This window comes from Polypterus senegalus, chromosome 16, assembly GCF_016835505.1.
Source record: "Polypterus senegalus isolate Bchr_013 chromosome 16, ASM1683550v1, whole genome shotgun sequence".
NCBI classification, from domain to species: Eukaryota; Metazoa; Chordata; class Cladistia; order Polypteriformes; family Polypteridae; genus Polypterus; species Polypterus senegalus.
This window is the reverse complement of record NC_053169.1, coordinates 95,463,416-95,490,712: the sequence shown is the minus strand read 5'-3', so window position 1 is coordinate 95,490,712 and position 27,297 is coordinate 95,463,416. Positions and strand designations below refer to the sequence as shown.

Genomic DNA, 27,297 nt, shown 5'->3' with positions numbered 1-27,297 from the left:
ACCACCAACTGTTTTTGTTTTGTTTATGTTGATCTGCATTCGGTTCTCTCTGCATTACGACATAAAGTCATCCACCAGCTTCCTGTACTCCAACTCATCTTCTAATGATCTAATAATCCACACAAGCTATGATGGAGGATTTATCTGCAAACACCTGTAGATGGCAAGAGTTGGAATTATACCAGAAGTCCATTGTGTAGAAGTTAAACAGGAAGGTAGACTGAGTGGTCCCCTGAAGTTCCCCAGTATTGCACAACTCCATCTATGACACACAAGTACTGAGGTTCACCACCTGCTATCTGTTGGTCTGGTAGTCCATAATCCAGGAGATTCAGCATCAGGATGCATAGCCCATAGCTTGTTCCCTAGTCTGTGAGGCAGGATAGTATTAAATGCACTGCAGTAATCGAAGAACGTTATCCTGATTGTGGTGCTGGCTTTGTCCTCGTGTGAGTAGGCTCAGAGGTGCATATACATTGAAGCATCCTCCACACCTATATTTGTTTGGTAAGCAAACTGCAAAAAACTGAATGATCTGCAATCACAGCTGGGAGCGGTTTCAGGACCAGCTTTTCAAAAGTCTTCATAATGTATTAAGTAAGAGTAACTGGTGTCCTTGGTGGGCCTGGAGTGCACCTTCTTTGGCATTTGGATGACACAATGTCTTTCAAAGCAGAAGAACCTTCTGCAAACTACGGGAAAATGAAAATGGGTACTGAAAGACCCCACATTACTGACTGGCACATGTTTTAGTGACCACAATGAATAATGCTGCCCATTCTCTCCATGAATGGAATTGAGGTTATTCACCAACTTATTTTTCCATGGTCTGCTAAGATGTGTTAATGGGGCTGCTCTTTGTCCATGTCTTCTAGACGTCTTCAGTTTACCAGGTATAAAAAGCTCAGTACTGTATTATTATTATTATTAAAAAGACTTTTTCTTGGTCTAGTACATGCATAATAGTAGGCATGTGATATGTTTCTATTTATGTATGTGGTCTGGACATCAAAAATAATTTAATAGTGTGAAAGTTTGCAGAATGCACTTACAGGTTTAGTTCCACAAGAACACTATTTCATTAATTTTTATTATGTATTCACAACTGGTCAAGCATTTTAGAACACCTCAGTTTTTCTTCAAATTTAATCATTTGAAATGGAACGAATGACCAAAAATGGTGTAAAGATAAATAGTAAACCACCAGAGGTTTCAGTTTTAAGTTTAAGTTAACAAAAAAAAAAAATGGAGAATATTACAAATAGGCCTTCTTCAGAGAACAACTAATTGGTTACAACCTACAGGTGTTTTGCAGCAATTAAATGAAGCCTCACACATTGAAGCAAACCATTTGCACAGGTGTCCAAACTTCTGTTGATTACTTAAAAATCCTCTGTGTCTTAAAGCAGATTTTGCACAGACTGTTGCTACACCCTCTGATGTACTACTTGGACAATATTTCAGTGATAATGGCAAGAAATAGCAATTAACAAATGAAATGAGAGCATTGATATCCATAACCAGTTTACAAACAGTAGTTAAAGTAATAGGGATTTGCGTTCATACAGATGATGACCAGACATGGGATTGAGAATGAGAATTTCAGTTCTTTGTTGGGCATGCATCTTCATCTTTGGCACCTTAGAGAAACTAACCAATGGTGTGCATTCCTGTCTTCCTGCAGTAATATTTGTGAAAATTTGGATTCATGTAATTGTTTATGGCTTGGCTTTTATGATCAGAAGTATGCACTTAAAAGGTTTGCCTAACAGTGCAGTGTTTTGATGGAATCCTTATTGCAGGAAACAGTGGAGGGTGCATACACATTTTTAACATTAGAAATTTAAGTTTGGCTTGATTCTTAATAAATGTGTTTGGAGTTATGAATGGTTATCATATTATGTATGGTATTACACAACAGCAAAATTAATAAACTAAAGAAAGCCTGTAAAACAGCTGTTGTTTTTGGGAATGTTACACCATTTCCTTTTTATTTCGAGAGTTCCCTTGTGCAGAGAGCATTTATTAAGTTTTCCCAAAAAGTTTTTTTTTTTTTTTGTTTTTAAATTAGTTTGGTCTTTATATGAGAAAAAAATAAAATTGGTGTCATTCACTGTTCATTCAAGTTATAGTGGGGGACTTTTTAAAGCATGCAGCTTAACAGTCACAACAAGTTACAGATTTAACCCTTTCCTCTGTAGACTCCCTTTTGGTCAGATTGCAACCTAAATGACAACGTTTGACAACTTATGAGTCAAAATGGCATTATGACTTTTCATAGTTCTGCAAAGTAGTTTGCAATGGTACTGTCTCATGGTCTTTGATATGCATCTCTGAACAGCTCATACAATTAAAGCTGCTGTACATCTTGCAGATGTACTTGTCAAGCAAGAGGCCAAAGTAAAACTGCAACTGTTTTTCACATGTGCCTCTGAGATCAAAATACATCTTAGTTTAGTTTTCTGCCATTGTATAAAAACCTCTTTCAATGACCAGTTAACTTAAATTTGTCCATCACCAGAGACATTTTCTGCAATAGGCTGAGGCATCTCAAACATCTGTTTCTTAATACCTTCTTAAAGGTTAAAGGATTGCTGCTGTTCTGTTTTTTTACCAGTTGCTTACATTAGGAATAATATTACATTTTGGAGATTTTTCTGCATCTTGCTTACTGTGCATGTAAATATCATTTCAGCTTTATAGTGTGTTCCTACATAAACTCCACTTATTACTGTTGCAATGTAATACAGAAATTCAAAACTGTATTACAGTAAGAACATACTGCAGATAAGAGGAGGCTGTTCAGTTTATCATGCTCCTTTGGTTTCCTAATCAACAGCTTTTTCCAATATGTCATCCGGATGCTTTTGAAAAGTTCTCAAGGTTTTGTCTTCATCTACATGACTCAGTAGTTTGTTCCAGATTCTCTTGACCTGTGTGAAGAAGTGCTTCCTCACTTCTAATCTGAACATACTTCTCTTTAATTACCACTGTTGTTCTTGGTTACATGATTCACTGTTTAACTGAAAGAATTAATTTGCCCCAGCTTTATCGATGCCTTTTGAGAATCATTGTCTTATTCAAGTCTGATTCTATTAACCTTTCAGAGCAGGGCATAATCTATAGAAGGTTATCTTGTGTGTATATATCTTTTTTTAACTTTTTTTTGGCATCATGACTACATCTGTACACAATATTCCAAATACAGGGGTGTACGCATATTATAGAATTAAGAAAAACATGCTTTGATTTTTTTAAATATAGCCTTAACATTTTAGTTTCATTTTTATTTCCTTTTGCATACTGCCTGGCAAATCAGAATTTTGCATCAGCATTGCAGTTGAGAATAAAAAGAGTTCTCTAGCTTGTAAGTTGATAAATATTATGTATGTCCTTATTTATAATGTTAAGAGTCAGAACTGGGCAAACCAGTTTTCTCTGTACCACAAAACAAACTTAAAACCTTTGTCACAGTTTCTTTTATCCAACTCTGTGTTTAGTTCACCATTTCTTCAGTCCTGTCAAGTTGCCTGTGCACAGATGTGCAGCTGATGGTAAGGGGACTTACCCACCTTGTCTTCGCCTTAGATGGAGAGGAGTCATTTGTTCAAAATCTGTTCAATATTGAAATATTTTCAAAAAGCTAATTAAAAAGAAATCAAAGCTCTGCTAAATAATCAAGTAAAACTTTTACCCTTCAGGTCTAAAGTCAGTATTGATTGGTTCTTTGGTAAATAATAATTTGTGTACTTTAGCTGCCAGTTTTACAACTTTCTTCATATATAGAACAGTCCAGGAAATTCCCAGTAATTTAGATTTTGACTGGGAAATTGTCAGGCCGACTTGGCATTCTTGACCCAGCTTGTTCACACATGCAGTTGACCCTGGATTTCACTGGTAAATTTCTGAGAGAGCCTGTATATGTCAAAAAGATTTAGCATGTCCTTCATGATAAAAGCATATTGCTGTCTAATCTTCCAGTTGTTTGTAGCCAGTAATTATCTTAGATTATATTTAAGATCTCATTTTAATCTGTCAGTCTACACTTCTTGTCATATCAAGTTTTTGGAAATTCTGTTAATTTTTGTATTGTGCTTTTGACAAAGTACTAGCTTAGAGACCTTGAAATGCCAATAAATTGTTAAAGCGTGCAACATTCATGTATTATGGGCACTTAAAGTATGTTAAACACACAGTAAATTGGTGCAGCTTCAATTTGACCTTCCATTAAAATCCATTATACATTAAATATGGTCATTTGACAACAGAGGAGAAGAATACAGTCTAGTCATCAGTATTGGAGAAAACAAACCTCTGTATTGTTCATTGTGTTTTATACCAAGTCACAGGTCTGATGACCTACATGTACTTGGCCAGGTACACAGCCTCTTGGACATTGTGCAATATCAGAAGTGCATGCTGGAAAGTGTAAAATGGAAGATTTTATTTATTTGTTGACCCCAAGTCTCCCAAAAATTCCTGGTGTCATTCTTTTAGCTTGAGAAGGTTTTCTGATTGCATAGCAATGGTATTTGTTAAAGCTGGGTACCAATAAGAGAAAAGAGAACTGTGGAAGGCCAATAACACACCAGAATTACTGTTAAGCTCATCTTTTTTGTATATGATTTGCAGTTAATCTGAAAACATCAGTAGGACTGCTTATGAAACATACAGCTATAAACATTATTACATTTGCTTCAGAAGGTTTGGAAGCCTGTTTGCTATACCTAAAAGAAAGAGAATCTGACACCTGGAAGACAATTAAATGAAGGGATGTTGGTGATAAGAATGCTGCTGATTACAACACAAGAACAGTTATGATGAGGACAAGCCATTCAGCTCAATGAGCTTTTCCATCCTGTTCACCTAGATCCTCCAAAATAACATCAAGTTGGGAGTTGAATGTCTCAAATGTCCTACTCTCCTCCACACCACTCACTAATTTATTCCATGTGTTTATAGTTATTTGTGGGGCTTTATGACATTTGTGCAAAATCTGCCCCTTCACAGTTTTTGTCTTGTTCTTGTTGAAGATTTCATTTTTAAAGTAATAGCCGGGATCCACTGTGTTATGTTCGGGAAGCCTTACAGAAACTTGCTGCAAAAAGACAAGTATGGTTACATTTTTATATTTAAAAGATCATGCATCATGAAAGTATACACAGTACTAAATAGTACAAGTGTTTAAGAAAATGTTTCTTATTCCTTTTGATCAAGTCCAACACTGTAACAGTATGTGCAGGACTGAAGGTGGGTCAGCAGATGATAGAAATTATACCATTTCATTTGGATTGGCAACTTCATTTCGAGTTACACTGACACATCATCGGCCATGCTCTTGCAGATGCTTAATGAGCCAATGTGGTGTTAGGTTTTCTTACTTGATTTTACTCTCCGAATCTGATTAGGACTTACTCTCTTCTTACAAAAATAAATTTTCCCAACTATAGGTTAAAATTGATTTTTTCCTTAACATGGTAGATCTGAGTTATAGCTTTAGGTTATAGTGCTAATGGATTTAATAAGTTACAATCTTTCCAATTTGGACTAATTTTAACAATTACAGCTTTATAATAAACTTTGAGGTCAGATAGTGTATATTCTTTGTTTGTACTTTGCCAATCAGCATTTTTCACTATCTGTGCTACTTAAGTGTTTTCAAATGATACAGCATATATACATTCAGGTGTGGATTTTTTTTCTAAATTAGTCACTCATAGTTTACAGTTCAAATGGTTATCTGACTTGTATCATGTGACCGGAATTATTAGGCAGTCAGCATTGTTCATAGATAACCAAAATTACATACTGTATATCTATATGTGTTTCAATATGTTTGAGTAGATATAGAAGTAACCCGGTGGATGTATTTTTGGTTTTGTTTTTCAGGAAGAACAAGAGATGCTCCTTTGAGTAAGCCGGATACAGAAATTGTGCCAAAAGTTGCTAGAATGACTGTGTCTGGAAAAAAGCAAACAATGGGCTTTGATGTTCCAAGGTAAACCTATGGATCACTTGACTGTTACAGGATATTTCTGTAGTTATAAGAATAAGCCAAGTGACACATTATCATTAAAACTTTTTTGTGTTTGTGGGCACTTTGTAAAGAGAGATTTTCTTCAGTTCCTTGTTTGAGTATTACCACTTGGTACACACGAATGCCATACCCCCAAAAAGGTGTAAATCACTTGTATGAAAATGTTCAAATAAGTGCTGTTAGCTATTTGCACATACACGTTTCCAAGCAGATGAATGATGGAACAATTCCAATGTTACTGTAATATTGAGTATGGTTTATGAGGGAAATGATTGTTCTGGCCATGGGCACAGTAACTTCAGCAACTGAAAAGCAGATGCTCCGGCGATATCTAATGGTAATGTGGTTTGTGATCTTTTTATGTAAAACTAAAGCATTTTATGTCTGACTGAATACTTTCTGCTTTACAGTGGAGTCAAACAATCACAAAGGTACTACCAGACAGATATTTTATCCATGATTGTAAAATAGAGTTTATTGCTATTTAATTTTAGGTGTTAACTAAACCAGCTATAGTGTTATAGAAAGTTGGAACTTATCCCAAAGCCATTTAGGTATAAGACCAGAATCAAACCTGGACAAGTCCTCAAGCGTAGCACACTTGCTCAGATCCTCTGGCCCCACTCATTTGCACCACTAGGCCAATTTAAAGTCATTTCTTTGGGGTCTGGGAGGAAAACCAGATTACCTGAAGAAAAATTGTGCAATATTTTGAGCTTATGCAAACTCCATATAGATAATAGCAGGGCTAGAATTTTAATCCGCTCTGTCTGGTCTCTGTATTACACACCGAGTCACCCTAGATGTAAACCTATTGGGATTCCACTCAGTTTTACTTTGATTTTATTTTCTTTTGTTTTATTAAACTAAACCTGTCAAATGCAGCCTCCTACAGGTTGGCTTATATGTGTGTTGAATTGAAATTAATTCTTTTGCATGTCACAAAACTAGAAAAAACAAAAAAGCAGGTGGGGAAAAAAAAGTAAATGTTCAGTGGTGTATTTTTGGCAGACCTCCAAAAATGGTTAACTTGCCTTGAGAAAAAAAGACACAACACTCTCTTATTGAAAAAAAAATTTTATTGAAATAGTTAATCAAATTTATCTGGAGGTCTTTTGCATATCCTAGTGCAGTACCTCCAAAGTATTCTTCTGAAAGCAAGATTTGGCACATGTTCTTTCTAACCAAATGTACCTTCCAAGCAACTATTTGTTTAGATAACCACAATGAGACATTTTATCTACTGTCACCTCCTTAAATGAAAGGTTGTTTTTTATGTCACTAAAATTTCCATGCTCCTTTCTTGCATTTTTAATGTTGCAATGCTTTGGCTGATCCTTTCCAAATATTAAGCATTACTATTTATCTCTAGTGTTACTAAAGAAAAATTAGGTAGTCTACTTCTAAAATCTTCGTACATGTCTGCACTAACATTTGACTTTTAACATTTTCCTTATTTCAGCACAAGTTACAATGAACCAGAGAGAATATATTTTGGTTTCACAGTATACCCATTGTTTTTGCAGTTGTTATTTAAATGTTTTTAAATACAAGTTTATTATTATTAATATAATGATAGTAATAATTACATTTCTTGCTTCTCGAATCACTTGGATAGAATGGGAGCCACTTCAGCACCACCAATGTGTAATACCCACCTGGATGATATAATGGCAGCCATTTTTGAGCCAGTATGCTCACCCCACATTAGCTATTAGGTGGTGAAGTGGTGAGAGAGACAATTAAAGACAGGGTGTCAGAATTAGGAGGGCAATTTAGCCAGGATATCTGGATACACCCTACTGTTTTTGAAAGATGCCCAGGGACCTTTTATGACCACAGAAATTCAGGACCTCAGTTTTACGTCTTATCTGAAGGACAGTACCATATTTACATCAGTGTCCCCATTTATTTTAATTGTATTTTAATGGGCATTGCTTGTAACTGTGTTGAGAATTATCCAATCATATTCCAGATCATGTCCAAAGGTACAGAAATTTGCCTTCTCTTGACATCAATTGAAGCGAATTTAAGTATTTTAATAAAGCATCAACAGATGTTCTGGAATTTCTGTTAAGATATCTTGGTTGGATAGTGCATAGCTAACTGGTGTCCACAAAAAAACTAACAAAACATGCTATTTCTGAAAGATACTCAAGGGGGGAACCCTACTATTCTCTGAGTTGTTAAAAGAAAAAAATAAAGGAAAAACATTAAACATCTTACAGCAAATGCAATTTGGTCACTCTTACAATACAACCCTGAAATGCAGTACACATGTCCCAGCACTACTTCAATTCCTGGAAACATTTCCTATAACCCTTTGTTACCGTGTCTAGAGCCTCTATAATTTTCTTCTGAATTTCTTTCACAGTTTCACTGAAATGAGATCTGGAGAATTTGAGGGGTGCAAATTAACAACCGCATCGTTAATGAACAAAAACTCTTTGGCTGACAGTACAGTGTGTGAGGTGCACTATCCTAGTGCAAAATGCATTTTTGTGTGCAGCACAATAGATGCATCAGCAGCTCAGTGAAATGTTGTTGATTAACAGTCTGTTCATAGGACTCTCTATAGTTAATCCTTTATTGTCAAAAATATGATTACAGTATTGTCAAATTGATACTTGATATAACCTGTTTTTTTCGGCTTCGAGAAAAAAAACACGGAAGTTACGTGTACATCTGCAGAATAAATGTCAGAAGAAAGCACTTGAACAACTGGGCACAAGCCACTTGGCAGACTAGTATGACTGTAGTTGTACAATACCTAGTGGCATAGTCAATAGCTACACCCTTGTCACGTGCTACTGACTGATTCTGTGAAATTTTGGGTCCCCACTTGTATATCAGAAGAGAGATAAAGAAACAAATTTTGAAAGCATTACTTACACCAATAAAGAGTGAATTATTGTAAAGATCAGGACATCCCTCTAAAATTGCTGAACAGTTGTGGAAGCTAAGAAGAGATCAACAAAAGCCATCAAGAATCTGCAAGAGTGTTTCGTTCTCCTCAAGTGTGATTTATGTTAAAGGAAGGCAATAAATAAACAAGTCATTTTTCACACAAACAAAATTCCAAATCCATGTGAATTTTGCATTAGACACCTTTCATTTTCATAAAACTAAGCAGTTAACAGCCTTATAGTTAAATGAGACCAAAGAAGAACTTTCAGAACTTCATAAGGTATATTTGATACAAACTCAACATGGCATCACCCAAGGTACATATGATTTTGAGTATGGTTGTGGCAACCTCATGCTGTGGTTAGAATTGAACATTAAAGTCTCTGAATGCCAAGGTGTTTTGGAACAGAATCCTCTGCTCTCAGCTTGAATGCTAAAGTAAATAAGTTTATTTTGATTAGACAGTGATCCACTTAACCAAGGAATGGCATAAAAGAGGAAGATCCTGTCAGAGCCTTTAATTTTTGTAGAAAATGTGGTGCCTCACCTAAAGACGATACCATACCCAGCTAATTCTCAAAAATTTGATGGGAGTATTAACTCTTTTGCAAGGTAGAGTGGGACAAAATCACAAAATTCAGGTATGCCAAGTTGAGAGTCCCTACAAAATCAGACTTTAAGGTAGCATCAAAGCAAAAACAGACTTTCACAAATGATTAATTGGTGTGCACTTCGTCAAGCAAAACATTAGAATTCAGTTTGTTTTTCTTTCTAAAATTGTCCACCTGTTTTTTCACTTAAATATTGCAAGATGTTTTTAATGAAAACAAATGTCTAGGCCGATTTGTCTTAAGTTTAGCCTTTAAATTGAAACTTTTGTAAGGATGTATAGAATTTTGATATCCACTGTATATACAAGAGGAATGCTACTCAAGTCAGAAGTTTCACCTGTTTTAAATAATAGGTTATAAAAGGATCCTAAATTATTTTTGAGATTAAGCATTTTAGGTTAAATGTTGGAGTAAAGTCGTAACTGAAGTAGTATTAAAGGTTAATCATACAGAGAAACTGAATTGCTTCCAATATACAGCCAAAGTGAAGAAACTGAATTTGAACAATCGGATTGTAAATGTGGTTTCACATGTTTAAGCCTACCTTAACATCAGTAAACCTTATGCTTTTCACTTTTGTTTTTAGTCAGATGGGTGGAAGTAGTGGGTAACCATTTATCAGAGCAGTTTAACCCTTTACGTTAAAAAATAAAATTCATGCCTTTTAAGGATGCAGTGTTAAAATACCTTCCAAAGTTACGTTGGCCAAGATGACTTTATTAACCTTTAACTGACTATTATGTCTCAGTGGTTTTGATCAATAACATTAAGTGCTTAAGAAACAGCTTAAATCAATTTTTTTATTAGATTTGTTAATTTAACCAATACTTTCTATCTAAAAGTGATGCACATGTTAAATATTACCAACTTTATTTTTTTAGGCCTTACACAAGTGATTCCTTCTCTTTGTCATTCTTGATTTCTGTTTTTCACCTGTAGTTTGCTATGTTTTTGTCTTGCTTTGCAGTACACCTTTCATATTCCAGTAACATGTCCGTTATGATCATGTTGTGTTTATGTCTACACGTCATTTGTGTATACAAAGCTGCCTGAGAGCTTGCTGTCTGAGCAGAGATGTCATCCTGCATCAAAACAGTACATCCCCACCCTTTTTCTTAATTTACCTTCTGCTTTCCACGTACTGCATGCTGTTACATCTGAAAAAACTGTATATTCCAACTTTCAGTCAAAGCACACTCTTTGTTAATGCTTTGTGAGAAATGTTCCAAGAATAAATATAAACTGGTTAAAAAAAAAAAAAAAGCAAAATTGGTGCCTACCAGAATGTACAGTAGCCATTTATTTATTTAAAAATCAGTTTTTAAGATCTACACTAATAGAATTTTTCTCTTGTCTCTTTTCAAAACAGCTCAGAAGAAAATGGTCAGTTGGGAGCATTTCGCAAAGGGCCATTGACGGAAGATACTGCCTCAATGTCCATCCTTACAGAGCCACAATCCAAAGCAAATGTTTCCCCACCACCTGCCCAAAATCTCACTGAGGAACTCCCTGGTCAGCCTACGCCTACAAAAACAGCCAGCAAAAACAAGCAACAAATTAATGTCAAAGCAGAACTAGAGAAGAGACAAGGAGGAAAGCCACTATTAAACCTTGTTGTTATCGGTATGTGTTATGTTCACTTATATGGCATGTTTTCAGCTAAGAAACTCAAGAATATGTTTACTTTGATCATTTTATTTCTTGACAGTTTTCCCTTTCATGGGATGTGAGGACTAGTAGCTTTGTTTTACCATTTTCATTTTTAGGTGCAAGGGATTGACTTGTCCTGTTGATTACTCCTTTTGATAATGTTAACTGGAATATGGAATATTTTAATTGTAATAGGTTTAATAGTACTGTTTAAATAATACAGTAAACTACAAAAATGTTTCACATTTTAAGAAGCAACAATGAACAGCAGATACTAAGCTTCATATATAATGAGAGTGTGGTAACAGCCAGATGGAAACGAAACTGTTTGAAATTTATATGATCTGGGAAAATGCCTATCCTACAGTGTCTAGGACTTGCCTTTGTGTGTGCACCCACTTCTTTAGTCGTCTAAAATTGTACAGTAATGAAAAAAACCACATGCTGCAAAATGTGTAGTGTATTTCTGGCCTTTAATTAGTGTCTATTTTGTCCATGCTGACTTTAATCTGACCATTGCTATAAGACTTGGTTAAAAGTCATGTCTGGAACTTCAGTTATTTAAAAGAACAAATTCTTGTATTTATCCATTAGTTTTTATGTCATGAATGACCGTGAATGATGCAGCAATGCAGTTGGTAGGGTATGTCTGCCTTCCTCCTAAAGGAGGTACACTTTAAATCTTGGCACAGTCACATTCTTTATGGAAACTGATCCTTCTCCAAATACCTGCATGCATTTTTCTTCTTGTACTCCTTCCACATCCCAAAAATGTGTTTTAGATTGATTTATGACTTAAGACTTGCAATCAGTGAGTGAGTATGACTCTAATTGACTGCCATCCTATTCAGTGCTGATTCCTTCCTTTCAAGCGATCAGGGTGGAATAAAGATCCCGCAACTCTAAAATTGGTTAATTTGTCTCAGTAAACGCATAGCTGGAAAATGTATTTTATGAGACGTGCTTTATGAAAAATCTATCTTGAATTATGTTTCCAATTTTTCTTAATTGTTTGTCTATTTCTTCACATCTCATGTGTTTGCCTCCATCTTACTGACCAAAAGCTGGTTAATACGCTGAAGGCTTAGGAAGTGCATGTAAAAGGAAAATGCTCCATGTGGGCTTAAGGCCGTCAGAAGAATTTCTCTGGGACTGAACTTCATTCTGATTTATATTAACAAGGTTGATTTTGATAAAGATGAGATCAGATTCTAATAACATTAATAAACCTGCTGATGATTTTATAATTGGAGGGATACCAAATATGAAGGTGTCAATAAAAGCATTTAAAAAAAAAAAAAAAAGCTGGTCCATCTTGATAAGGTATTTTTATCATCTAGGCAGTGTGCAGAAGCAATTAAAAAGGCAAATATAATTAAATTATTTTTATTTTTATATAGCAAACTATAATACAGCAACAGAATACTAATCAACAATGCAATATTCTGTGCACAAAGTTAAACAGTCAAAAAAATAATCGCAAAGATTGTCATAAACAACTCAAAGAAACAAAGTTCCTTTAACATAACAACTGAGAAAATACAATAAATCTCTAGATCTTCGACAGTTATAACAGACAAAGCCACAGTTCTGATGACCTAGGATCACTGGCCAGTATCATGTAAGTACAATAAAAAGCTGTCCAAAAGGAAGAAGTAGTAGCTGGTGGATGTAGCATTACCACAGCACAATGCTGACCTGTTAAAGCAACATAAAACAATACATTTCCAAGCCTTTTTTTTCCAAATCACTCGCTGAATTGCATTTTGTAAATGTTTTATATTGTAAAGACAGTAGGTTATTATGCAGGCATTATGCTTACACCCAGTAATGTGCATGTGAGCCCACATCTGGAGTTCTGAATTAAAATTAAAAACAAATAATAATAATAAAAAAAAGAGTAGCTGATGAAAATGATAGGAGAAGAGCAGTGAGGTGCATCCTATGACTAATAGGCATGTCCTGCTTTGACTGAGAATTAGTAGTGTTGTGCATAGAAAGCTGCACGGAGGCTGAATCCAGGTGTTCAGAATTCTCAAAGATGTTGATAAAATTATTCCAGCTGTTTTGTAACAGTGGGGTCCTAGAGAGACCCAATTACCATTTATACTCTATTATATATACCTTAAAAATGCCCCAAATCACATACTCTTACTACTCTGTTAGGGTTGACTGCTACTGTAGTTCAACACTTCCCCTTTTTATTTTATAACACAAGGCAACTAGATAGAGCACCAGAACCGGAAGAGCAAAAAAGTTACACATGTAAGTATTATATGTGGGTAATATGCATAAAATAATAAGTAAAGTACAAATATGAGTGTTGGCAAAATAGTACAGCCCAATAGTAGACTGTCAAGGGTGCTTTTAGTCTTATTAGTCAATCTCTGGTTCAGCCTGGTCCGCTATCCATCATGGACTTTGAAAGGATTATGGTTAACAAAAGAAGGTAGACTTCTCTTCCATGGAAACTGGCAGAGAATCACAGGCTCTTTGATACCTAGGTCACCATCTTAGTCCAGCCTCCATGATGTACCTTCCTGACCAATAGAATAAACTGACTCCTGGCTTCATACCAATCCTATTCAGCCACAGCCCAATCCCTAAATGTAGTCCTGATTTAAGTCTAGTCCAGTTGTGTCCCGTATTCTCCCAGGCTAGCTGATCAGTAAATTCCTGCTTTGGAACTTCAGCTAGGGGCTACCTGCAGGAAAAAGTCATACCTGATAAATGGACTGGCTTAAACATTTACATTGTTCAACATTAATAATAGATATATTATCAGTCTATATGCAGTTCTCCATTACACAAGCACAGATCTTTCTGCATGATCAACACAAAAGTAAAGAGCAAGTGCATTTAACATGGAAGCCAAGATGCATCTCTTCATACAGGTCATGAGACTCTGCAGCAAACTACCAAGACATGTAGTGTAGTTAAAGCAGAAACCCCTGACAGCTTGTGTGAACTATATGGATAAGATGTCGGAGTGGCTAGCGTGTTAAGCTTGGCAGAAGTATAATCTCGGTCTTGGTTTTCAGTTTTCTTATATTATGTAAAAATATCTGCATAATAAGTGAATTTCAAGTACTGTTAAGTTTTAATACTTTTACGAGGGTGCATTGAATTTTATTTTTATTTGACCATTTGCAAACATTTAAAATAATACCTCCAGCCTTTCTTCAAATATATTTGAGATGTCTTCTAATGAAATTCTGTTAATGTCTTATCTTCATTTAGTTATCTTACTATAAGTATATACTTTAAATGTTTTCCATGTTCTTTTTTTTTTAATAATCCAGTCATTGTAAGAGTGGCTGAAGTTTTTCACTGTTATTTTAGACCTTTTGGAGACCCTTGAAATGCATGCTAGATATAATGTGTTTAAAAGGAGTCATTGCAAGATACTTACAAAGTGTTTCATAAAATTCATCTGCCTGTTTTTGGAACACACTTAATGCCTCTCGGTGAGTTAGTAGTTAAATCCAAGACTAACCAAGTAGCAGTTTTCATGCATTCCTGTCTGGCTTGATGTACTTTTCTTCCTCAAACTTTATTTTTATTTTTTTAAACTGTTATAACTTAGACTTTCCATAAAGCAAGTTGGATATTTAAACGGATTTTCCATTGTTTGTTGAGCAGATGATTAATTTTAAGAATGTGATCAGTGCTTTATGCATTACAGTTATAAATTAAATGCTTTATCAGATGAAATTTGCGCCTGGCTGCAATTAGCTAGTTGTGCATGAACACTTTGAAGACGACTTAAGCAAAACCGTTAAGGTTTTCTGAAAACCTACTGCAAAGATCCTGTTATCTGTCAGTTGTCAGAAATTATTTTTCAGTACAATTGTTGTTTTGATGACTTTTTTCTTTTGTTCCTTAGCTCCACTAATACAGAAGTGAGTAATATACGAAATTCATGTACAGTATATCATGTCTCATATTTAAATAAAAGTAAAATGTGAAACATAGCATAGGTATGTTTTGATCCAATTAGTATTTAGTGTTTTTAAGAGAGGGACATCCCCTTTAGATACAGTCCTGTATTTTGATTCATTTCTTTGTAACATTTCATTTGCATGTAAAAATAGAAAAAGCAAAGCCCTACTTTTTTTCTTTTTGCTGTATGAAATCAAGGGGTGACTACCTGCTTTTTGATGGCTTTTGTGGCTTTAAAAATGTTAAATTTACAGTTGTCTGGTTCAGTTCTTTGAATATGACAGAAGCTGTTTTACGTACAAAACAGGCACATTCAAAGGATGTTTGTTTTGTATGTGATAGATTTAGCATTCCTCTATTCAGATGGAGATCTTTTGTGTAAAATCTAAGACACAGACTTTTCATTTTTAATTCCCTTTATAATTAGTAAATATTAAAGTGCTCCATTCAGTTTAAATGAGATTACTTTGAGCATGTCTTTCTTGCACATTTTGATTGAATTGTCAATGTATGTATCTATAAATGATAAAATGTCAGCCAACAATTTGGTAAGAATTTTTTGTGCATATCAGTACAAAGCATGTTATTCCACCTTAGATAATTCTGCTCCTCATGTTATTTTTTGCTTTATACAAGTTGTACTTCTGAGTGAGCATTCATTGATTGTCAGTTGTCATGTACACAGAGCCCACCACTACATCTAAAGATGCGTTTGATTTTGTCAGGGCAAATACCTTTATCAGCTGGAGTGAGTTGCTTCACGTGCCACATTGTTACTGGCCACACAAAAGAGTGTGCTGCCAGCTGCCTCCGACACGTTAAGATTGTGTAAATGAAGGCTGCTGTTAAAAATCGCAGAAAAATCATGTAAGGCGACAAGGCCTTTAAGAGAGAGGCCCCAGGTGGGGGTGGCGATAGTCACAATTCCCCAGATGGAGGACATACAGTTGGAGTTTACCAGTAGGTGAGAGACACTCCTTGATGTAACTTCAAGTTGCAGGGAAGAAGATATTGACTGTTGTTTGAGTATACACTGTGTTCACATTTATTAGGCAAATGGTACTCCTCAGGATTCATTTTATTGTTGTACAAATGCAATGCCAACATTGTATTTTACATCAAACCTGGATGTTTAACAGAGGAGAGTGAGTTTTGTTTTTCTTAGGGGAAAATGTGTGTGCAATTATTAGGCCAATGTTAATGTGCAGAATTTTTAGGCAACTTATTTACAAATTGTTTTTTTTTCCACTCAATAGTTTATTCTCAAGTTTTGGAGTAAGTGTAACAGTAACATAAAATAACATATTTAGCCCTTCAGAACTATTCACTGACTATAGCCACCCTTCTTTTCAGTAGCTGCCATGAGCCTCCTATCTATAGAGTCTATCAGTTTCTTGATCTGCTTAGTATGAACTTTCACTGAAGCAGGAACCTCATAAATACAAAATGCTGTTCAAAAAGGGACCTTGTCTTCCTTTGCTTAAAATGTCACGTTTCAGAAGAGCCCACAAGTTCACAAAAGGATTTAAGTTAGGTGAGGCCTCTGCCTGCTAGCTAAACAGTAGAGTACATGGATGCATGTGATGGAACATTGTGCATTAAGATCTTGGCCTTCTTGAATGTAGTAGAAGTCTACGTATACCAGTGCTTCAAGGAAGTATTGGGAGTTTGTGAGTTGATTTTCAGTCCATCTTCATCCTAATATTGTCCAGTTAGCTTATCATTCATGTTATCTGCCAACTGCAGCACCCTTTCCCCACCTTGCTGGCACTTGACTCAAACTTATGCCCTGTGTTTATTAGTGGTCCATCTATGGGACCATCCGGCTGGTCCATCAGGAGGAGTCCTCATTTTATTTGTCCATAGACCTTTGAGAAGTCAGTTTTCAGATATGTCTTGGTTCAGTGTTGACGCTTCATCTTGTGAATCTTACTGACTGGTAGTCATTTTTCTGTCGTCTTTACTTTAGCCATGTGTCTGAGCACTCTGTACTTTGGGACACTATAATATCGTGGTACTGGGCACTAATGGATTCTTGGTATCTTCATGTTTAATTCTTTTAAAATCTTTTGCAGTTATTTTCCATCTTCTACACACATTTTTACTTCAACCTTGATGACTATTTGAATCAAACTGTTTAACAGTCCAGTGAACATGTTATGTTACAATAGTTTATTAATTTACAGAATGTTGCACCTGTCTGAAAGAGATTTTACAATTGTTGACTTTTTCAGTGTTGGTTAAATTTATTTTTTAGTACATTTTACCTGAAGCTGTCTAATAATTATGCACAACTTCATATAACGTGTTAATCACTTTAAGCCACACACTCTCTCATTAAATAAAATAACATAGCACCAGAAAATGAATACATCCAGTGAGCATTCAGGTTTATGAGGTTTAGACTTAAAAACTCTACTTAGAAATAATAAGCTCAGAATATTGACTTCCTTTACAATTGTGCATACAGTGTTGGCATCAGTCAGATATTCAGAGTACTCTGCCTTTGTAGAGACCTTGGATTCGGTACTCAAAAGGGTACAATTACTGACTCCAGTCCCACTGAGAGACTTTGTTCCCTTGGAGATGACCGAGTTACCAGGAGGGGTGAAAGATAGCTGATTGAAAACCATCTTTGTTTTTCAAAGTAAATTTACACTCGACCAATTAAATGTTATTTAATACTTTAGACTGCTGCTGTAATATTGGCAGTGGACTCCAAGAATTTGGTGTTTTTTGGTAGATTTAAATACTAGTAATATGAAAATAGCCTGTCTGATTTTTGGGGAAAAACATATTGATGTGTTCTTTAAAGCTTTAAAAACTATTTACAAATTTCTGTTTTTGTTTGTTTTTTTTTCTTCTTCTTCAGGACATGTGGATGCTGGGAAAAGCACTTTAATGGGTCACCTCTTGTATTTGTTGGGTAATGTTAACAAAAGAACAATGCACAAGTATGAACAAGAATCTAAGAAAGCAGGGAAAGCCTCCTTTGCATACGCTTGGGTTTTGGATGAGACTGGTGAAGAGAGAGACAGGTAAATGTTTTTTGTTTAGACTTATCTTTTTCCTTTGCTTCAAGTTTCTTTTCTACAATGATATCAAAACGTTACTTGGGCAGATTCGGACTGTTGTAACGCTTATCCTGATCATTTCAAATATTTCATAATGATTTCTTTCAATATAAGACGTTATTCTATATACATACAGTATCCTGAAAAATATTGGAAAGTACAGTGCCATGAAATGTTTTTCTGTTATTCAGCATGGTGGTGCAGTGCTTTGTGCTGTTGCTTCAGGATCTTTGGTTTAATTTCTGTGGCCAGTCATTGTTTATTTGGAGTTTGCTTGTTCACTTTGTATTTATCCAGTAATTCTAAGTTTCCTAATGCTTTGGATTAATTGGTGATTCAAAATTATTCTCTTTCTGAGTGTACTGTATGTATGTATGTATGAGCACTGTGATGGTTCCTGCCCTTGCGTCCAATGTCATTGACATGCCTGCAACACGTAATTGGATTAAACAGGATAGAGAAGATTCTTATTGTGTGTTACATATTTTTAACTTTGTGCTTTACAGTAGTACAGAGAGGAGATCATTCAAAAAGGGCAACGAAATGTGGTGTCTTTCATTCTTTTGGTACAAGGCGGAACAAAAACGCTTTCCTTTGAGTTTGTTTTTCATATGTGGGAACAAGAAAATCTATGCTAATAAAAGGCAAGGCCATCACTGACTGACTCATCACTAATTCTCCAACTGCCCGTGTAGGTAGAAGGCTGAAATTTTGGCAGGCTCATTCCTTACAGCTTACTTACAAAAGTTAGGCAGGGTTCATTTCGAAATTCTACACGTAACAGAACCTACTTACATACATGTATACAGCCATAGCCTGCAACTTGGTTGCCGTGTGAGGCGGATTTGCTTCCCTCATCGTCACGCCTCCTACGTAATAGAGTGCTTGCCCATATAAGGTCGTCCGTCAGCAGCATTCCAATAGACACGTTGCCGCTAAATATTCGCGGGTGAAGGACTGTGCTTATGCAAACAAAGATGAGATGGCCAGGGATAGACTAGTGTTTGGCACAAACTCAGCGAAAGTGAGAGAGAAACTTTTAAGTGCCGGGTCTTAGCTAGCATTAAATAAAGCCATGGATATCGCAAGATTGCACAAGATAGCACAAGCACAGCTGAGATCCTTCGATGCATGTACTCCGAGCGGCTCACGTGAACGGACTGTGAACGCAGTACGCAGAGAACAAGCAAGAGCTCCAAAGAGCGCTGAACAAAAAACGCATTACACAATTGAGAAGGCAGCAAAAGAATATGAAGCGAGTGACGCAAACAAACCTATTCATAAGTGCAGGTACTGCGGGAACAAAGCACGGTGTAAACCTTAAGTTTAAATTAAGTTCATAGACCCGCTGCCGCTGGCGTTTGTCATGCCTATGATGAATACGATTTTCACGATATACAAGTTTAATGAGAAGATGCCGGGTATAAACGAGACTTTTGATCACTTTGTAATGGAGTTAAAATTGCTGTAACAGGACTGTGCTTATGCAAACGAATAGGAAAACAAGGTGTAAAGCTTAAGTTTAAATTAAGTTCATAGACACGCTGCCACTGGTGTTTTTCATGTCTAAGACAAATACGATATTCGCGAGATACAAGTTTACTGAGAGGACGCAGGGTATAAATGAGACTTTTGATCACTTTGTAATGGAGTTAAAATTGCTGGTGAAGGACTGTGCTTATGCAAACGAAGATGATGGTCAGGGATAGAATAGTGTTTGGCACAAACTCAGCAAAAGTGTGAGAGAAACTTTTAAGTGCCGGGTCTTAGCTAACATTAAATAAAGCCGTGGACATCGCAAGATCGCACGAGATAGCATAAGCACAGCTGAGAACCTTCGATGCATGTACTCTGAGCGGCTCACGTGGTCTGACTGTGAATGCGGTACGCAGAGAACAAGTAAGAGCTCCAAAGAGCGCTGAGCAAAAAACGCATTACACAATTGAGAAGGCAGCAAAAGAATATAAAGCGTGTAACACATACAAGCATATTCATAAGTGCAGGTACTGTGGAAACAAAGCACACGGTGGAAAAAGTCAATGTCCAGCTAAAGAAAGACAGTGTAAAAAATGTGGTAAATTCAACCACTTCGCTAAAGTCAGGACTGGGAAAGGTAAACCCGTGCATGCAATGTGTGATGTCTCAGATAAAGAGGAAAATGAGCTGTTTATTGATGCAGTAAGAAAGGAACAACCCTCTGAATCTGAACAAGCCTTTTTAGACATATCAATAGGAAAGCAAAGTGTAAAGCTTAAGTTTAAATTAAGTTCATAGACACGCTGCTGCTAAATATTCGCAGGCAAATCCACAACTTAATACCGGGAATGCCTGTTAAACATCTTAGATTCACGAGTACCGATTTGGGTAGTGAACACTTCAATGAATGAAACCTGTTATCTTTACAACGGTTGACAAACACGGAATATAACTTGAACACATCCTCCAAATACGAACCTGATTGAAAGAAATAATGATAATCAAATCCTTGATGACAGCAACACTCGATAACAGTCACAAAACAATTACATTGACAATCATGTTACGTTATTTTTAAAATGTTTCCTTTTGTTTTTCATAACTACTTTAGCACACTACTTCTCTGCTGCGAAGCGGGGGTATTTTGCTAGTTGTTAATATTATGTAATTAAACATATACATTTGGTTTGCGCCTGTAACAGCCGGTGTCCATTTATAGTATTTGTAAAAGTTAGCGTTGTTTGCTGCTTCTTTTTTTTTTTTTTTTTCCCCCTCTTTTATTCTCTGTCACGATACATACTACCGCCCCCTCCCCAGGGATCTGACACTTGTTACTTTTTATCTGAAACTGGGAATAACTGTAGATGTTTGTGGTGTTTTGAGGCAATGGAACTGGACATTCTCTGATGTGGAGGGATAAAAGCTGACGCACAAACGCTGGTGAATCTGCCGCCTTCGTATCTCAGTCACTTGATTTTTTAAATTTTTTTTTTTAATTCAGTTTTATTGAATGTTCCTGCTCACGCTGAATTAGTATGCACCTTATGGTCCGTGATCTCAAAGCCGCATTGACAAAAAAACAGACACACAGGTATATATGATATTTGGAATTATTCATTTTATGACCTGTATAGTACATTTCAGAAAATATTGTGGCACGGATGCAGCATATTCATATTATTCATATTCATTCGCATAACGTCTTGCGGTAGTAATCGGTGGCCGCTTGTTTCCCTCCACCCACCCGATCTTGTCAGTCCCCACATGTTGCTGTATGGTGGTGTTTCTTTTGTACTCCAGGACATGCAGAGGAAAGAATAGTACAGAGAGGTCAGTTCAGCGCTATATGCAATCATCAAATTCAAATGTTAACAGTTCACACACACACACACACGGACCGTCCTTGCTACATTTACAACATGTAACTGATTTTATCTAATGTCATAACTTGTGGGTGTTTTAAATCTGCCTTGTCAGGTCACTCTGATTAGGCAGATTTTGTTTTCCTTTACAAGGATATTATCCAAATGATTTGAAGCCTAAAATGGATGATCAGTTCTTCACCTTTTTCTGTTCAGCTTCTTTCCAAATATTTTACTAAACCAGATAGTTCATGATGAATACACACAGTTATAAAAAAGCAACAAGCTAGATAGGGAACTGCACTAAAATCAATTAAGGTTGGGAAATCTTAACAAGCTGGAAAACTTAAAACAAGGCATATAAATGTTGCTTGGCCAGTGAATGCTTCATCATCAACAAATGATGCTGATAAAGCAATTGTTAGATGAAAAACCTGCAACCACTGTGGCCCTTCAGGCCTGTTATTTCTCAACCCAGTGGTAATGGAATTGCTTGAAAAATATAAATATAAAATCAGATTGGGCCAAATACTTTTTTGTAATGCTGTACATGCTTTAATCAGTAAGATAAAACATTGATTTTTAAACATTGCTATTGTAAAATCGAAATGATGAAATTGATTTGAAATGCCATTTAATACAAAACATTGATTGAGAATTCTTTTGGTAATTACCCACATTTCATTGTAAGGGGTTTGTTCCTACTATAGAAACACCCAATTAAAACTTTAATATAAAGTCATATCATAAATATTATTACACTACACTATTACACTAAAACATATTAGTGAAGCAGATTTATAAGGTTTACATTTGTAAATTTAAAGATTATTAGTAATTGCTGGGAGAAGAAACAAAAACAAATATCAGAAATAAAATTAAACTGAAAGTAATGTGTGATTCAAACGGTATTTGTTTTAGGTGTCATTAAGGATTTTACCAATATGTGCCCTGATAGCTGTTTCTTCAAGGTGTATCTATAGTCCGGATGATTCCTCCCATAGCCTATGACCCATTTTCTTATTTTCTTATGCGGAAATAGCATAACACTTCCAAATAACCTCCTAATATCCTTGTCATAGCTCCTCTGCTTGGTCAAAACATAACGTATGATTCATCCATTAACCTGATATTTTGCAGTGTAAGAGTCATGCTTTCACTACAACACATGCAATCTGGTTGACTCATTGCTGCTTCAAAACGAAAAATAACCTTTGTATATTATGTTAAAATGAGTTTTTCACAAAAGACTGTGGACTCCCAACATTTATTTATTTGTGTATTCATGGTGGTTTATAAAATTCTCAATTCTCTTGGAAACTTTAATTGTGCCAGTGTGTGGACTTCTATTCTAATTTGAATGTGTATACTTCATTGGAAGTTTTAGATGTTTTGGTCATTGGTTAGTTTATATATAACTTTTATCTACCCAAGCATTTTTGCAACCATTTTATCTCACTTCAGAGTCGTGGGTAAATGTAGCCTATACCAGTACCATCAGGACCAAAGGAGGAACATTTTATTTTAGCTGACACTTTTCTCCAAAACAACTTACAGAAGAGGTCAACATAATGAAGTAAATATCAGTCAGGGAACTGTTTGGGTTCATGAGTTACAGGACAAGGTCACAAAGTGATTACCTCAAGACTGGAGCTCAGTTCAAAATACAAGCTAATTGCACTTCGTTTACAAGAACTTATCAAAGCCATTATCAATTAGAAATTCATTGAACATAAGAGTCTGCAGACTCTTATTAAACACACTGAGGTGAGTCGGCAGTTTGAATGGAAGGTGGGTAGTTCATTACACCAACTAATGAGTTGAGATTTGATGCCACTTAGAGGAGGCATCATCAGATTCCATTCATCAGGAACCAACCCTGCATTTCAGTATATACTGACACACCCATACTCATTCACATTGAGCCATTTTGATAGATAGGTAGAACGATATTTGTCCCCAGGAGGAAATTCTTTTTTTACAAGAGTGCTTTAAATAAATTAATCCATAAAAATACATACACACTTTGGTCTGAACACACACCAAATGATTATAAAACAAGAAAATTAATAAGAAAGAAAATTTCTGATTTGGTAGTCACAGGGAGTCATTATGCAGGCATATTGCTGTTGGTACAAAGGAGCCCCTGTAGAGTTTCTAACACAATGTCTATAAGACAGCAATGCAGCAATTACTTAGTAAAAGTATTCTCTCTCTCTCTCTCTCTCTCTCTCTCTCTCTCTCTCTCTCTCTCTCTCTCTCTCTCTCTATATATATATATTTACACTGTGTTTAATTGTTGGTTGCTGAGAACATAGTAATTCGTTTTAAATTATCTAACATATAAAAAATAAAACTTTTATTATCATTTGAACATTTCATCCATCCCTATAACATATTAACCTATTATATTTAACATATAACTCTTGGCTTTAAAAACTTTCAAGATATGGTTTGTGATTTTAGCGTTGTTGGTTTATATGGTTTATATTTAAAATTTTGCCAAAGTAGAATTTCCATTAGTTACTAGTAGGTTTTTGTATTGTGCCAGGGGTGTAACTATGGATGTTGGAATGACAAAGTTTGAAACCAAGACTAAAGTGATAACACTAATGGATGCACCAGGACATAAAGACTTCATTCCCAATATGATAACTGGAGCTGCTCAGGTATGTGTTACAGTGTAGGCATTTACTCTAGTTTATGAAGTTTTTTCATCCATGTCATCTTTAATATTGTTTGTTTATTTTTTAACGTGTTAAGAATGAATTGCAAATTCTCTATCAACAGACATTTTGCTTGCTTACTAGATATTCATAGATGAGTTAAAAATATATTAAAATGAAATAATGATTTAGATTATGGATTTAATAAAAAATAATTTGCCTCAATTTTTAAAAATAAAATTTAGATTTTTTTTTTTTTTAATTAAACAGAGTTCCAAAATTTGCATGTGTTTGTGTGAGAGAGAAAGAGAGAGATGACTCAAAACTGCCTGCTTCTGGGAACTGATGTTTCCTTAAATGCAGTTCTAAGCAGAATATGTGCAATGATTGCTGATATTTTTTGTGCTGTATAATGCACTATTTCAAATTCACTTAATTATACTTGGTTTTTCATTTGAAAAAGCACCTTCAATTTAAACATGAAAATAGTATAAAACACCCTCCACTGTGTTCTGTCAGTCAATATTAGTAATATGGTACATCAGAGTGTAACATTGAATATGTCTGTGGTGACTGTATGATGATGGGCATTACATCATTGATACTGATGCAAAGAAAAGCAGTCGTTATATTATAGAAATTACTTGTAAAATAAAACAAAAAACCTGGTGTGCTATTTTTCCAGACATCCTGAACAGTATAGCAAATATTGTAGAAAGACAGTATGAATTTTCAGAATTCCCTTAAAAAAATCTGTGAGTGATTATTTTTTCCTGAGGTCAATTTAAAATATGGTAGTACTGTCCGTATAAAGCTTCAAATAACAAAAACTGAGCTAAGAGGATTTCTTCTGGAGGGAAATATACAAAGCTGCTTTAACCCACAAATAGTAATTCTGTGGAGGTTGCTTCCTCTTCATTAGCCCAGGTGTGTGAGAATGCCTCCAGCTCATGTTGTCTTGACGTTTACTTTTTTCTTTTGAAGGCTGATGTGGCAGTACTTGTGGTCGATGCCAGCCGTGGGGAGTTTGAAGCTGGTTTCGAGTCAGGGGGACAGACGAGGGAACATGGTCTACTTGTTCGATCTCTTGGTGTCACCCAGCTGGTAGTTGCTGTCAACAAAATGGATCAGGTAGATTGCCGCCAAAATTGATGGCTTATCTGTGTGTTGCAGTGCTTGCCACAACATCCTACTTTTTGTGAGAAAATGTGAGCTAGCTGCTCACTGTAGTGTTTTTCCCAGGGTTAACAACACATCTGTCATTCACAGGTGAATTGGCAGCAGGACAGGTTTCAGGAAATTTCCACAAAGCTTGGGCAGTTCTTGAAGCAAGCTGGCTTCAAGGTAAGAGAATGCATGCATTAAAATGTTTATTTTTAGGTATTTATAATGTATCTTAGATTTTTCATTTCTAACAGATGTTGTCCTAATTATATAATTCTGTATTTGAATATGTTTCATTTTTCTGACACTGTTTCTCTACCAGCTTGATATTTGCTTTATTTTTGTGAAATGTATATTGTATCTTTAAAAATTCCCCAGGGCAAGTTGAAACTTTTAACTTACATAATGTAAGCTTTATTTATTTTTTTCTGTATTTTCATTAAAGTTTTCCTATTTCTTCAGAACCATATCATCACTTCTTATTTAATGCTATGTTTCTTTTTTTTTTTTAGTTGGATTTTTGTATTTCTTATTGCTTGTTGAGTTAGTCTTTGCTGTTGGGGGTCATATTTTAAACAGATTGACCAATATAAGATCAGTATTTTTGTTAACTTAATTGCGTTTATTGACTTAGAAAATCAATCAGTTATTAATTACAATGTCAGAATTATTTTATCTATTTTCTATTATGCATTAGGAGTCGGATGTGTCTTATGTTCCTACCAGCGGTCTATCAGGAGAGAATTTAACATCTAAGAGCAAAGAACCTGAACTCCTCAAATGGTACAAAGGATCCTGTCTTTTAGAGCAGATTGGTAAGGAATGCCTCTGTTCAGGCAACTTACTTGTGCTTTCTTTGTCAACACCGTGAGTTTCTGTATTTAGTCAATTGAGTAAATATCACTGCTTACAACTAAAAAAGGTGAATTTGAAAGAAACAAAAAAGTTACAAACAGAGCAGAGTACGTGGTAAATTTTAGATTACAAACAATCTAAACTCTTAACCGTGAAGTTATTTTTAAACCCTGTAATCTTTGATGCTTGCTTTTATATTTTTATATGAAATAAGGTGGTGAGTCTTGCAAAGTATACAATGGCATTTCTTTTTCTCCGTAACTAAACTACATTGTTAGTGTTCTAGTGGACTTTACAAATTTGCCATAAATTATCCTTTCCACTATTAAAAATAAATAAAATAGGTTGAAACTGATAAAAGTAATTGGCATCTACCGTCTTGTATTCCATACAGGAGACACTTTTGAGTGACGAGTTAACATGTTATTTAAAAAAAAAAAAAAAAATGAAAATGGTATTGTCAAAATTATAAGATTGAATTGTAGTGATATCTCAAACAGACTAATTACTCTAATTTAGTATAACAGGTGTTGTCTTCGGTTTTATTTATAATAAGACACATTGCCTGTTTGAATGGATCAAAATCCTCACTCAGCAACGTTGTTTCATTGTGTGCTTCAGTGTGAACATAGACAAGAGAAGGAAAAGCGGAGAGTGGTTTGTGGAGAAAGGGAAGAAGGTAATAAACCAGCACACTTAAGATTAAACTAAATTACAGCTTTTTTGGTAAGTCACAGGACCTCTGTTCTCACAGAAGACAAAATGATGCTTACAAAGAAAAAAAAAACATCCCTAATGCAAAAAGTGTGGAAGGGGGCTTATTAACGTTATGGGGTTGATCTGTTGCCCCTTGCACCAGATGACTTCAAACTGTATAGGTCATGATAAAATCAGAAGATATTAGCATGGCATTCTGGAGAAAAGCATACTTCCCAGTGCCAGAGAACTCTGTCTCAGTCACAGATCAGGGGTCCTCTAGCAGAATAATGACCCAAAACATACATCTAAGAGCACCCAAGAATGGTTGAAAAGAAAATATTGGACTGTTCTAAA

The 27,297-nt window shown here is 35.4% G+C and overlaps 1 protein-coding gene across 4 annotated transcripts in view; it reads left to right on the top strand.

Moving 5' to 3' along the window:
- hbs1l (HBS1-like translational GTPase) overlaps nucleotides 1-27,297 on the top strand; it is a 134,186-nt gene that overhangs the window by 90,535 nt on the left and 16,354 nt on the right. For all 4 annotated transcript variants that reach the window (XM_039739048.1, XM_039739047.1, XM_039739046.1 and 1 more), the window contains 7 exons: nucleotides 5,890-5,998; nucleotides 10,925-11,178; nucleotides 18,020-18,185; nucleotides 24,111-24,228; nucleotides 25,210-25,356; nucleotides 25,495-25,569; nucleotides 26,087-26,204. In XM_039739048.1, the coding sequence (XP_039594982.1) occupies nucleotides 5,890-5,998; nucleotides 10,925-11,178; nucleotides 18,020-18,185; nucleotides 24,111-24,228; nucleotides 25,210-25,356; nucleotides 25,495-25,569; nucleotides 26,087-26,204 (987 nt within the window). The remainder of the gene's footprint in view (nucleotides 1-5,889; nucleotides 5,999-10,924; nucleotides 11,179-18,019; nucleotides 18,186-24,110; nucleotides 24,229-25,209; nucleotides 25,357-25,494; nucleotides 25,570-26,086; nucleotides 26,205-27,297) is intronic.